Here is a 13,530-nt window from a genome sequence, read left to right on the forward strand (position 1 = left end):
AGATTAACCATCTGCATGATTTATTTAGCACTAGTTAAAAACAACAGCTAATGATGCCATGTGCTGGGTTGACACAGTGTGCTATGTTAACACATGTGTAGAGTCCAGAGGAAAGAAAGTGATGGATTCTCAGTATTCTGGGAGGCTTCCCAGGTATTGTCAGTTCTAGGGTTACTAAAAGGCACCTTGATTAATGTGTCCAGAGCAGGGCAGTGAAAGGAGTTATCAAAGAAGCAAAGGACCTTTTTAACAATACTCCAATACTTGAAGGGCTGTATTATGTAAAAGGAAGTAGTTTTTTTTCAGTTTGTAAAAGAACTTTTTAACAATAGACTTAATCTAACATGCTACTTTCTAAAACAGGGTGGAAGCCGATTTAGGGGACATGTCCAGGCACATTGACCTGTAAGGTCCTTTCCAACTTCAAGCTGCTCCCATGTCACAGATAAGAATGTTGATGCATGCTGAGAGCAGCATGATATCTGGGTCTGTAAGAAACTCTTTCTTGCACAGTTCTTATTATCTGATGTAATTCCAGCATCACTGACTGTAACCATTGTTGGTTGCCACAGTAATGCTGTGTAACAACCAGCCAGGAAACCTCAGGGACATACAATGATAAACATTTATTTTTACCCACAAGGCTATGGGTTAGCTGTGAAGTTCTCTTAATCTGGGTTGGGCATAGTGGATCTCAGCTGGGCTAAATCATATGTCTGTGGTGAGCTACAGGGTAGTTGGCTGGTACCCACACAGCTCTCCTCTGTGGGTGCCTCATCTTCTAGCAGGCTAGCCTGGGCTCCTGGAGGTGGCAGAGTTCTGAGAGCGAGCAAGCAAGTGAGCATGCACACACAAAGCATACAGGGCCTCCCGGGATCACAGGCTTGGAACTGGCAACAGTGACTTCCATCACATCCTGTCGGCCAGTGCAAGTCATAAGCCCATCCCATATTGAAAGGGTAGGAAAATCAACTCTACTTCTTAAATGGAAGTGCTGCAAAGGTCCCATTGCAAGAAGGTGAGAATACAGAGAGAGGTGAAAAACGGGGCCGTTTTGCAATCAATCACACTGACACGCGCTGGTGAAGAATGGGCCATTTTGTAAACAGTCTATCACACTGACATGAACTTATAAAGAAAGTGTTTCCCTTTTTAACATCTCTTTTGTAATTATGCAATGTAATTATACTCTCTGGTTGTAGAAGTGTCAGCTTTCTAGCATTGCAATTAAAACTCTATACACATGTTTTTTCTTTGTGCTTTCCAGGGTATTTTCGGCTATTGTCTTTGGTGCCATGGCAGTTGGGCAGGTCAGTTCATTTGCTCCTGACTATGCCAAAGCCAAAGTGTCAGCCTCCCACATCATCAGGATCATTGAAAAAGTCCCTCTGATTGACAGCTATAGCACAGAAGGCTTGAAGCCAGTAAGTTCGATGTTTTGACTTGCATGATCTACTCCTAACTCCTGAGTGAAAGTCTTCTAACAGGAAACTTAATACAATTTGTTTTCTTTTTAATATGCTGATGATAAAATAAGATTTTCTAGATCATATATTCCTTTTAATAAATGCTAATAATATGTATTGATTCCAGTACTTTTACACAGCAGAGTTACAGAGAGATAGGAATACTGCCCACTTTATAAGAAATCCTATTAATCAGATTTTATTACATATAGGTTATTCTTTCTTGGGCAACAGATTTGAATTATCATATCTATATTGTATGTGTGTATTGTCTTAACAATACAGGCTATAAAAGCATTGACTCTTTTAGATCTTATTTATTAAATTCTAGCAGTTTGAAGTGAAGCTTAATTGGAATACAAGTTCACTACCTCCTGACCTGGTGGTAGAGAGGGTTAGCTAGACACTGTGCTGTCAGTATTGCAGCAATTAAATTTGCTGTTATTGTTCCCACTGCAGGATGCGCTGGAAGGAAATGTGACATATAAGGAAGTCATGTTCAATTATCCCACGCGGCCAGACATCCCTGTGCTTCAGGGGCTGAGCCTCGAGGTGAAGAAGGGCCAGACGCTGGCCCTGGTGGGCAGCAGTGGCTGTGGGAAGAGCACGGTGGTCCAGCTCCTGGAGCGGTTCTACGACCCCCTGGCTGGGACAGTGGTGAGCACACTTTCCTGTTCAGCTCAGTTCAGGTTTTTCATCCTCTAAATGTCCTGGTGTGTTTAATTCTCAACTGTAAACTGTGGTTTTCCAAACCTTTAAACAGCAGCCCCATGTAGTTCAAGTCTGACAGCCCAGATGCAATCTCCAAGCCATGTCCTCTGCCGCAGCCAACTACTCCAGGCTGTCCCTCAGCACTGCCCCCTGCCCTCCCTCGTGAGCAGCCTTTTTACCACTCATCCCCCTTGTGCTTAGGTTTCAGGTAACATAAGAGCCAGCATGAATAGAAGTAGCCAGAGCGATAGAGGTGGGGCGCTATCAGAGGCAAGTGAGATAGAAGGCAAGGATGGGGAGTGTTTCAAAAGGTGGTCAGCAATGACCGGTGCTATGGGAAGATTGGGTAAGGAACGACTGAAGACGTGATAGGATCTGGCAATTAATGTACTGTTTCGGACATTTTCAAGTATTCTTAGCAAAATGGTAATGGTAGAAAATACTTGAGCATGGCTGAAGGATGTTTTGGAGAAGTGGAGATTTAAGTGAGTGTAGTTTTTCAAGAAGATCGAAGGTGAAAGAAAGGCAGATAAGAAGAACAGCTTGAGCAGGGAGGGCAGAGTCCAGGGAAAATGCTTAGGAGGAGGAATCTAGAGCATTTGTATGGCTAAGGATGAGACAAAGACAGTGATGGAGAGAGGGCATTGAAACATCATCTAAGGAAAAAAAAAAAAAAAGAAAGATCAACAAAGTTGAGAAGTGCATAAATAATATAGAGGAATGCCAGCAGGGTGCAGTTCTGGGAGACCAAGGAGGGAGAATTGCTTGAGCCCAGAAGTTCAAGACCAACCTGAGCAAGAGCGAGACCCAATCTCTACTAAAAATAGGAAAATTAGCTGGCTGTTGTGGGATGTGACTGTAGTCCCAGCTACTCGGGAGGCTGAGGCAGGAGGATGGCTTGAGCCCAGGTGTTTGAGGTTGCTGTGAGCTACAGTGATGCCACTTACCATCTATCCAGGTGATAAAGCAAGACTGTCTCACCCCCCCATATATATATGTGTATATATATATATATATATATATATATATATAGAGAGAGAGAGAGAGAGAGAGAGAGAGAGAGAGAGGGGAATGCCTTTTTGTCTTCTGAACTAAAATGTGTCAGGGAATGTCTTAGGTGCTGGGGATGAGATAGGAGTCTTAAAGGGAGTAGTGAATTTAAATGACTATAATGAGGGAAAGGAAAAGAATCAAACTAGAAAATTAGGAAGGGGTAGAATTTAGGGCAAGAAATGTTCATTACATAGGCATTTAGTTATTAGTTGTACTCAGAGGTGATGTTGAACAGCACGGGCACCGACCAATCAGAACGGACGCCTGCCGGCACAGTGAGCCTGAGGCCACCAGCTCAGTGTGGACCCTAGTTGCGCTAGTGACTGAAATGAACAGAGAGCATTCAACCTGTAGTCCAGGGCTCTTTTTACTTCCCCACAGCAATCACTCTTACTCATAAACATTTTTTATTATATTCAAAGACAATTATGCCTTCAGTCAGTCTATTATTTACTAGTTACATAAGCTTTGTTCCCTGTTTTTACTCCTTCGTATCACATTTTCTGTGAACTCTGATTTTATGCTTCAACTTTGTGGGTGAAGTTTGAATACAGGACTCTGAATGAAGACCGCACTGACAGTCGAAGCACTTAGAGGAGGAAACGTTAGCTGCTGTCAGACACGGATTATGGCGTCTCGACAGACGTTTATTAAGCAGTGTGTTAAATGTTGTGCTATAAAACAAGTTGTGGGGTCTGAGGAGACAGGGCTTATACTTTCAAGAGTTAAAGATGGAGATAGGCCTAGAGCTGGTTTTTACAGGATAAGCAGGACTTGCACATGGGTGAGCAAGAGGGAAGGGTTTCAGTGTAAGAGACAATGTGAGCTGTGGGCGATAAGTGATTTGTTCCCAATGGAGCAAATAGTGCAGTTTGGCTGAAATAGGGAATTTAGTTAGAGTAGTAGTTCTTAAGTTTTCTGATAACAACCCATGTAGGAAAGATAAAATAAGCTCACAGCCCCCAATGCACTCATAGTCACTTTGCAATAGGGGAAAAAAACACTTGGTGATGACAAAATGCTGGAGTTGAAAACAACAACAATGGTAAATAGTACAATAATTACACCAGAAGAAATTAATGATTATTCTGCAAGGACACAAATATAAGCAGAACATAATTAAAAGCATGGACAGTACCAGTTATAGTTCAGGGTAGGAAACATAAACTGCTCTAGGTATATTAGGTAGATAAGTATTTAATAAGGGGAATGCAATGTTTACAAGGTCTTTGGAAGGGCTGGAAGAGTCAAAGTAAAGGAGGCTGCTTTTGCTCCCAGATTAATACTATAACCAGGCAGCTGCAGAAAATTATGCCAGTGTCGCAGCTGTTCCAAACGTAAAGACCAGAGTCTGGCTGTTGCAAAAAGTCCTGTCTGCCAAACACGTGTGCTAGCTTACTATGGCTGCTAAAGGAGAATTGGTGTCTGCATCCCAGGTTTTAAACTGTGCATCTCCCTGGTAGACCCTAAGTTATTTCCAGAACCAATGGAGCCTGGGAAATTGTTTTTAGCCTTCAAGTCCCTTGATATATGAAAGGGCAGACACAGAAGGATACAAAAGTGAATTCTAAATGCATAGGACAATAACTGTCTTAAGACAACACTGATAATGCTCCAAAAACAAAGTGTCCTCATTTATTGCAGCAATATCCAGTATCTGCTCCTGTGCATTTGCCCTAGAACTTGAAATACTGCCTAGTGATGCACAGCAGCCAGACTTCTTAGCAGAGGTGTCCACAGTAAACTCTAGTGAATGTATCAAGTTTTGTTTATGAATATCAATTAGTAACCTTGAATAACTCAGTTAGTAGGTTACTAGTAATTAGTTCTTATTGCCATGTAAAAATGAGTCTGTGGATTTGAGCAAAAGGACTGAAGAAAGGACTTAACCCTGAGGACCACCCTGAAGTCAGGAAATTCTCATGACCGGTCAGTGGGCTTTGAATCACACAGTGTGAGAAACTCTGAACCTGTGTGGCAGTTCTCAAACTTTGGTGTATCTTAGAATGGCTTAGAAAGCGAGTGAAGAACACGGCCACCCCGGATTATTCCAGTAGGCTGGCGCCTCACCTTTTAGTTTTACAATTTTCCCAGGTGATTCTAATGCTAACCATCATTTGGGAACTACTGAACTAGTAAATTTGAAGGAAGGTTTAGATTAAATTGTGGAGAGTCTTGAAAAATTAAGTTACAGAATTGTGAAGAGGAGAGAATTCCAGTTTTGTGGGACCTGAAGGTCATATATACAATTTTAGGGATTCTACTTAAAAAAAAAAAGACATTTTGAATGCAAAATTAGGTACAAACGTGAATATTTACTTCAAATGAAAAAATGTCACAACAAAATATGGGAACCTTAAAGACTCTGGTTCCTTTCTTTTCTTAAGCTATTTATCATCCATGTTCACATGGAAGAGCTTCCTGACTATAGCCTTGCCGCCCTCCCACCCGGAACACTGCTTAGCTTTCAGAATTTACATGCAGTCGAGGGCATGGAAACTTACCCTTCATCAGCTTCATTGTTAAATCATCTCTGTTTTGAGGGTACAGCTAGAAGCCTCTTGTCATGGTCTGGTGCCTGGGCCAAGATGGGGATACTCCCTTTTTAAGGGACAACAGAAAATATCTTTCAAATGTGAGATACTTGTGTCACCACAACCCAACCTACAGCATTTAGATCTAATCCTGGTTTCCCCCAAATACTTCCTGTGTGACTTGGTATAAATTACTTAATTTCGCTCATTTCCTTATCTGTAAAATGGAGATTAAAATCACAGCAACCTCATAAGAGTTTAAATAAGACTAAATGAGATTATGTATAGACATGCTTATCACAGAACCTGCAATATTGTCAGTGCTTAATCTTTTTAATTTATTATTATTTCAGAGTAAATACACATTGAAAAATTTATATTTAATAGTTGATTATATGTGCTAATAAAAGCAAGTGATCAATTTTACAGTCTATAATAGAGAGAGCTAGTCATTTTAATTTGGCTTTACAATATTTCTTACCAATATGTTTACTCTCCTAGTTGTGCTTTTATTTAGGCAAGGATTTTTTGAACAGTTTTTATAAATTCCCCGGAGTTTCTTGGTTGCCCCTGAGACCACCACCATGCCTCAGCCAAACAAGCTCTACTTTGATCTTTCTTGCATTCTGGGCTTCTATACATGTTTTCCTTAAAGAAAGGATTCTTCAGCTAACACAGGTTTTATATAGTTTCCAGTTCTAGTGTATTGTGTGGGGATGAGGAGGCCCAAGAGTGTTACCATATCCAGTGTAATGAGGAAACTCATTAAGCTGGGATCATTCATATGCGTCTATTATTATATTAGTTAGGCAGTGTCTGTTTTCCTCCCAGGGGTATAAACATGGAAATTAAAAAACAAAACGAAACTTTTCCTTTCCTCAAATTTCCATTTCTCAAGTACGGTGTTCCATCTGACTAGATGTGCTGTTTAGCCACATCCTCGAGTGGTTTTCACTGCCTGTCTCCACCTTCTGCTTCCCACCTTCATTTATTAACTCTGTAAGAAAGCCTAGAGCATAGATGCGCTGAACAGTCTCCATGGCAACTGGGCTTGGTACTAATGAGGTCATAGCAGTGCTTTTGATCCCAGCACCTGCCAGCTCCACAAGCAGAAGCCACCTTCCCGCAGCAGAGATTGTACCCCACGCCTGGCCAGCTGTCTCCCAGAGCCACTGAGGCACATGGGATACAGAGAGTATATGTGGCTCAGTACCTACTTGTCCCCACTATCAGAAAATCTCAAATCTGAGTGACTGGTGTCTTCCTCAAAGGGGATGAACAGCTCTCTCACTTGAATACCAGAAAATTCTTTTGCAAAACAGATCTATTTGACAGACGTAGCTGCATCAGAGTAAGGCTTTTTATCAGCAAGGCTGGAAGGGGCCCTCCTAAGGCTTTTGCAACATAATCTAGGGAAGCAGATCACAGAGAAAGGGCAGCTCTCTGTTCCTACTCCTTTGGCTCAGAATTGAAGATGTCTGTCCATCCTTTCATACTCCTGTCCACCTGTCCATCCCCTTCAGTTCCCATACATCATACATCACATACACAGAGTTACACACTGCTACAGCCCTTGAACACTTATTCTGTGCCCAGCACTGTGCTAAGTGAGGACCATACATAATATTTAATCCTTAATTCTGTGAGTTTAGGAATTATTGTCATTCCTATTTTACTCATGAGGAAACCAAGAGAAATTACTTTATCAAGATCAATAATTACTGAGAGATATAGCAGCTGCCCTCCCACTCTTACTTCTATTCCATTTAGCCATTGTATCTGATTTCTCAAACTCAGGTCAGATCAGAAACCTGAACTACAAACCTATCACGTGGTCATAGTTGTTATTTATTTCCACTCTAATCCTGGCCTCTTTTTCTCTGAAAAACTGAGATGTAGAGTAAGGATGTCAGGATACATCCCAGAAATATTAGACATCGTATTAGTTAGTTTCCTAGGGCAGCTATAACCGATTACCACAAATTAAGTGGCTTAGAACACATTTATTATCTTCTACTTCTGGAGGTTTGAGGTCCCAGAGAGGTCTCACCAGGCTAAAATCAAGGGTCAGCAGGGCTGTGTTCTTTCTGGAGGCTCCAAGGGACAATCTGTTTTCTTGCCTTTTCTAGCTTGCAACCCCTTCTTCCATCTTCAAAGCCAGCAGTGACAGGTCATGTCTTTCTCAAATAGTACCACTCTGATACTCACTCTCTGGCCTCTCTTCCACAGTTAAGAACTCTTAAGATTACATTAGGCCCACCAAGATAATCCAAGATAATCTTCTTATTTTCAGGCCAGCTGATTAGTAACCTTAATTCTATCTGCTACTTCAATTCTTCCGTGCCATGTAACATATTCATAGGCTTCAGGGATTGGGACATGGATACCTTGGGAAGGAGCGGGTATTATTTTACTGCATACACACATCAGGAACCAGGGTTAAAACATGACACTTCCTCAAAGCATACAATGATGGCCTTGTTGGATTCACCTTGACAATCCAAATTTAAAGAAAACAAACTTTACCTTAATCTAACAATTTGGAAGTTTTTACGTATGAGATAAGAGTGTTAACTTTGCTAACTTCAAAATATGCTAGCCCTGAAGTTGATCTATGAACTCTTTGTTTTCAGCTAATTGATAACAAAGAAATAAAGCAACTGAATGTCCAGTGGCTCCGAGCACACCTGGGCATCGTATCCCAGGAGCCCATCCTGTTTGACTGCAGCATTGGCGAGAACATCGCCTACGGAGACAACAGCCGGGAGGTGTCACAGGAAGAGATCGTGAGGGCAGCCAAGGAGGCCAACATACACCACTTCATTGAGTCGCTGCCTGACGTAAGTCTCTCTCCAAGTTAAGGGCCCAGGAGCATGTGGCAGCCTCCCTGGCCTGCAGTTTGATTTCTTCCCGGAGATGAAGAGAAATTAGCAAACACAACACACTCCCACCCGTATGCAAGCATCCGCCACACTTCCTACCCCAGTTAGATGTTACGTTTACCCCGTCACCTGACTCTCCTGGTAAGGAAGGGATGAAAGTGTTTGACCAATTCAGATTTAGGAGAGAGGAACTTTCCACGGATAGGAGAACTGGAACAATTCTCTAGACCCAAAGCTTTTAGGCTGGATGCTCCACCTCCTTCAGCCCTGGGGATAAGCATTATGTCTGAGAGGCCTTTCTCTCCAAGTCCAAAGACAGAGCCCACGGGCAGTGTGTGTGTCTCCACTTGTGGACATGCTCTCCTGGGCCTGCTGAGGAAGCAGGTGTGACCACCCCTTCCCATGTGCTCTCGCTCCCATTTCTCCTCCTCCTGCCTTCCTGCAGCTCCCCGCTCCAAAGCCTCAAACCTCACTCTGCGGAGTCAGGCCAGGCCAGAGCTGGATCCATACCAGAAAGAGGCCTGAGCCACTGGGGTAACCATGGTATCATGTAATCTCTCATCATGGTACATTTCATGGGCTCCAAGCTTTGTTTATGGGGTTGATTGTTGAAATCTTCCCCAAGGCTCCCTGGGCTGTTATCCTGTGGATGTCTTCTGAATTCCTTCTAGGAAGTTGGATAGTGGAATCTCACCCTTTCTTAAGTCTTTTAGGTTCTATATTTTGGATGCCTCTCAACCTAGCTAATCTACCCCTCCAGTTATCACCAGTTATGTTCTTCATTGCAAGGAAGCGCCCCCTAAAAGATAAAGCTCAGTAGCTTCAAACTGGCGGGGAAGGGAAATCTCAGGGGCAGGGTGACAATGCCAGGTGGCTCTAACTCTGTCCCAAGGTCTCCCTTTTCCTTAGGCTGTTCTTCAGATAACTACCCACACCAACTTCATTAGGCCCCAGGGAGGAGGCCTTGTCCTCACCTCTCCATTAAAAAGTCTAGGCCACCTGTGGATAATTGACCCTTCTCAAGGTTCACTTAAAGACAAAGCTCCAGTCCTCCTTAGTAATGAGGGGTCGGTGGTTCTCAAGTTTGGGCACAGATCAGCATCACCTGGGAACTTGAGAGGCAGATTTTTTAGGCCCCACCCTAGACCTGCTGAATAGGAAACTTTGGAGGTAGAGTCCAGCAATCTACGTTTTAATAGCCCAGATGACACTGATCCAGGCTAAATCTAGAGAGGCACTGGGCTAGGGGTTAACAAAACACAAACACAGGAGTAACTTTTTTTTTTTTTGAGACAGAGTGTCACTCTATTGTCTGGGCTAGAGTGTCGTGGCATCAGCCTAGTTCACAGCAACCTCAAACTCCTGGGCTCAAGCAATCTTTCTGCCTCAGCCTCCTGAGTAGCTGGGACTACAGGCATATGCCACCATGCCTGGCTAATTTTTTCTATATATTTTTAGTTGGCCAATTAATGTCTTTCTATTTTTAGTAGAGGCAGGGTCTTGTGCTTGCTCAGGCTGGTCTCGAACTCCTGACCTTGAGTGATCCTCCTGCCCTGGCCTCCCAGAGTGCTAGGATTACAGGCGTGAGCCACTGTACCCAGCCCAGAGAGTAATTATTATCTAGCTTCTGAAATATATCTTGCTTAAATATATCTGGTGTTTGTCTGCCACAGGGACCCCACCTTTCTGGATTCCTGGTTACTGTCACACAGAACACATCTGTAGATATCACGATTCTTTCCCTCAGGGTCTAGACCAGGAGAGAGAGGGCAAAACCTCCTAAGTCCTATTACCTGTCTGAGGATCCATTTCTTTTCCTGAGTAATTAGTAATAGGATTTGCTTTACCCAGCAGATGGCTGGTTTAGTTATCTCCGTCCCACAGGGTTATATACAATGCTGCTTTTACCTGCCTCAAGAGCATCAGTACTTTATCAGTGCAACCTGGCCACCCCTGCACAGTGCTCCTGCCTTCTGAGGCAGCCACAGCTCCGGGGTAGAGCCAGTCCCAGGCACCTGCCAAAACCTCACCTGGGGTCTTCTCACTCCATCAGTACTGAGAGTCCGCAGTCTGAGTGCCCTAGAGCTAACGTGACCAAATGCAGCAAATAAAAATAGGCAACACTGCATAGAACACGGATTTTATAACCAAACTCTGGGTGTCAGAATCAAAGCCCACAGTTCAACTAAAATTTCAGCCTGACAAGGACCTGAAAATAATGAGACGGTGGGGTTTTCTAGGTTACACAGGGTGTCACATCCCGTTTCTGTCCTGCTCTCCACACCCTTTAATTCTTGTCCCTAATGTCATAGTGAATAGTTGCTGACAGTTACCTACTGTGATGAAAAATATAGCAAGAATTTTGAAAGAACTCTAAAAGCAAGTTTTTTAAAAGGATATTTTAGTTTTCAAAATTAGATACCAAAATAGAATTCCTTAGCATCTATGAAAATGAAGTGTTAAAGATAGTTTCATAAAAACAAATACCAAAAGTCTAACATCCCAAGAATTTTCTCTTCCCTCACTTTAAAATCATGCAAAGAGCATCACCTGCTGGTTATAAATAAGATGAACCTCAATTATTTTATTATGAATAGGCTGTTCAAATCAAATATCCTTTCTCCTGCCAATCTTTGTCCCAAATGTAATGAAATCAGAAGATGGAAGATACTAACATAGCAACAGTATTCTTCCTAAAAAGATATGCTGGCTTGTTTATACTAAAACATATCATCTTAAGGCCCAAATGTCTATTTTCAAAAAGAAAGATTAAACTTGCCATATAGAGCAATTTTTGTTCTGTATTTAATTCTCTATGAACCCATCCTTAGCTTCTAATCCTAAATGTTTGGTGTATATGGGAGTGGAGTGGTTATCCTATTTTCTTTAAGCAAACTATTTGTTAGAATTTTACTATCAGTTCTACTTTCATAATAACAAAATCCTGTTTACAGAAATATAACACCAGAGTAGGAGACAAAGGAACTCAGCTCTCTGGTGGGCAAAAACAACGCATTGCCATAGCTCGTGCCCTCGTTAGACAGCCTCATATTTTGCTTTTGGATGAAGCTACATCAGCTCTGGATACAGAAAGTGAAAAGGTAAGAATTTAAACTGGACTCATTCATACTTGAATCATTCGTCCTGCAAAGGTTTAAATACATGCTTTTATCTTCCACAGTAGAGAACAAAATTGAGCCAGATTGTTGCTTGCTGCTTATATCACTGTTCAGTGTAACTTTTAAACACTTTCTGTGCTGTTATTCACAAGAGCTAAAATGACACAAGGCAGATGGGTCTTATAGCACATATACTCCGAAAACCAGCCCTGGATCACTTTGTGTTGACCCAAGAAGCTGCGTTTCGGAGGCGTTATCTCCCACTTGTACTGGCAGCATCTCCTCAGCAGCCACATGGAAAAGGGAGAGGGTGACACAGTGTCCAAGTCTGGCTGTACCTTAAGAAAAACATTAGCAATCATTTTCAATTTGAGAAAAGGTTAAGAATTCTGATACCTGAAAGACACACTCATTATGAGACGTTCCCTATCTTGAAAATAACTTAAAAATTCAAGGAGTCGGTGTTTGGCCTTTGCTCAGCCTTCCTGAATTTGTTGTGGAGCTGGATTTGAGGTCTGCTTTTAAGGATGCTGTGTGACTAGACACATTAGCAAATGTTTTTAAATGATTTGATGGACAGCATTTCCTGCCCTAAACTTTAAGGACAGGTAAATCCTGCCTCAGAGCTAATCCAAATTAGGGTTCAGTTATCTTCCGATCTGACAAATCCTTTGCTCTCTAAAAATCTGTGTTATAGTTCGCTGGCACCATTCTTAAAGAAGGACCTATTGCTAGAGAAATTAATCCTGGGACCTCTCATGGAGGAAGCTTTAAAGGGAAAGGACTGTTATTAACAGAATTAATTTATGTGACTGTGGAACAGGTTGTCCAAGAAGCCCTGGACAAAGCCAGAGAAGGCCGCACGTGCATTGTGATCGCCCACCGCCTGTCCACCGTGCAGAGCGCAGACTTGATCGTGGTGCTTCAGAACGGCAAAGTGAAGGAGCACGGCACGCATCAACAGCTGCTGGCGCAGAAAGGCATCTACTTTTCAATGGTCAGTGTCCAGGCTGGAGCAAAGCGCCAGTGAACTGTGACCGTATGAGATGTTAAATATTTTTTAATATTTGTTTTTAAATATGGCATTTAACCAAAGTTAAAAAGCAAGCACTTACTGGACGATGAAGAGTTATGTGTTTAACGTTTCCTGCTGCAATTGAAGATCATCCCATCAAGATCAGTGTCTTCAGAGACTTCATAATTAAGGGAGCAGAAAGGGAAACATCATCAAATGGGAGGAAATAATGGCTTTAATTGTATTATAAAACTTATTAAAGAATTTTAAGTAGACTTTTTAAATAAAGTGTGTAATTTTGTTTTATATTTTTTTCATTTGGACTGTAACTGCCTTGCTAAAAGATCATAGAAATAGCAAAAAGTATTGAAATACTTGCATAAAGTGCCTATAATAAAACTAAACTTCCACGTGACTGGAGTCATCTTGTCCAAAATATCTTCTTCCAATTGGAATATTGTAGATAATTTCTTCTTTAAAAAAAAGATTTCTTTAAAAACATCCATTCATTACTGTGGGAATGGTTAAACAGTTTAAATTCTATTCTATATGTCTTTTCACTTTGGGTTTTATAGAGCCATCTGGTCTATATGTTTTTTCACTTTGGGTTTTATAGAACCATCTGGCTTCATTCTTGTACTTGACTTGCCTGATTCTTGCATTTCTACATGATGATGGCTTTCAAATCAATCACACAGATCAATACAAGACTTTGGGAGGTGGGGTGAGATGCAGTTGTGAAGTATATAT

General features: G+C 41.8%; 1 protein-coding gene across 2 annotated transcripts in view; it reads left to right on the plus strand.

The window, feature by feature from the left end:
* The window catches only part of ABCB1 (ATP binding cassette subfamily B member 1), a 194,774-nt gene extending 181,574 nt beyond the window's left edge, over positions 1 to 13,200 (plus strand). For both annotated transcript variants that reach the window (XM_012779549.3, XM_012779551.3), the window contains exons 24-28: positions 1,268 to 1,424; positions 1,926 to 2,123; positions 8,398 to 8,604; positions 11,601 to 11,747; positions 12,589 to 13,200. In XM_012779549.3, the coding sequence (XP_012635003.1) occupies positions 1,268 to 1,424; positions 1,926 to 2,123; positions 8,398 to 8,604; positions 11,601 to 11,747; positions 12,589 to 12,795 (916 nt within the window). In that variant the 3' untranslated portion in view covers positions 12,796 to 13,200. The remainder of the gene's footprint in view (positions 1 to 1,267; positions 1,425 to 1,925; positions 2,124 to 8,397; positions 8,605 to 11,600; positions 11,748 to 12,588) is intronic.
* Positions 13,201 to 13,530: the final 330 nt, after the last annotated feature.

Source organism: Microcebus murinus, chromosome 9 (assembly GCF_040939455.1).
Source record: "Microcebus murinus isolate Inina chromosome 9, M.murinus_Inina_mat1.0, whole genome shotgun sequence".
NCBI classification, from domain to species: domain Eukaryota; kingdom Metazoa; phylum Chordata; class Mammalia; order Primates; family Cheirogaleidae; genus Microcebus; species Microcebus murinus.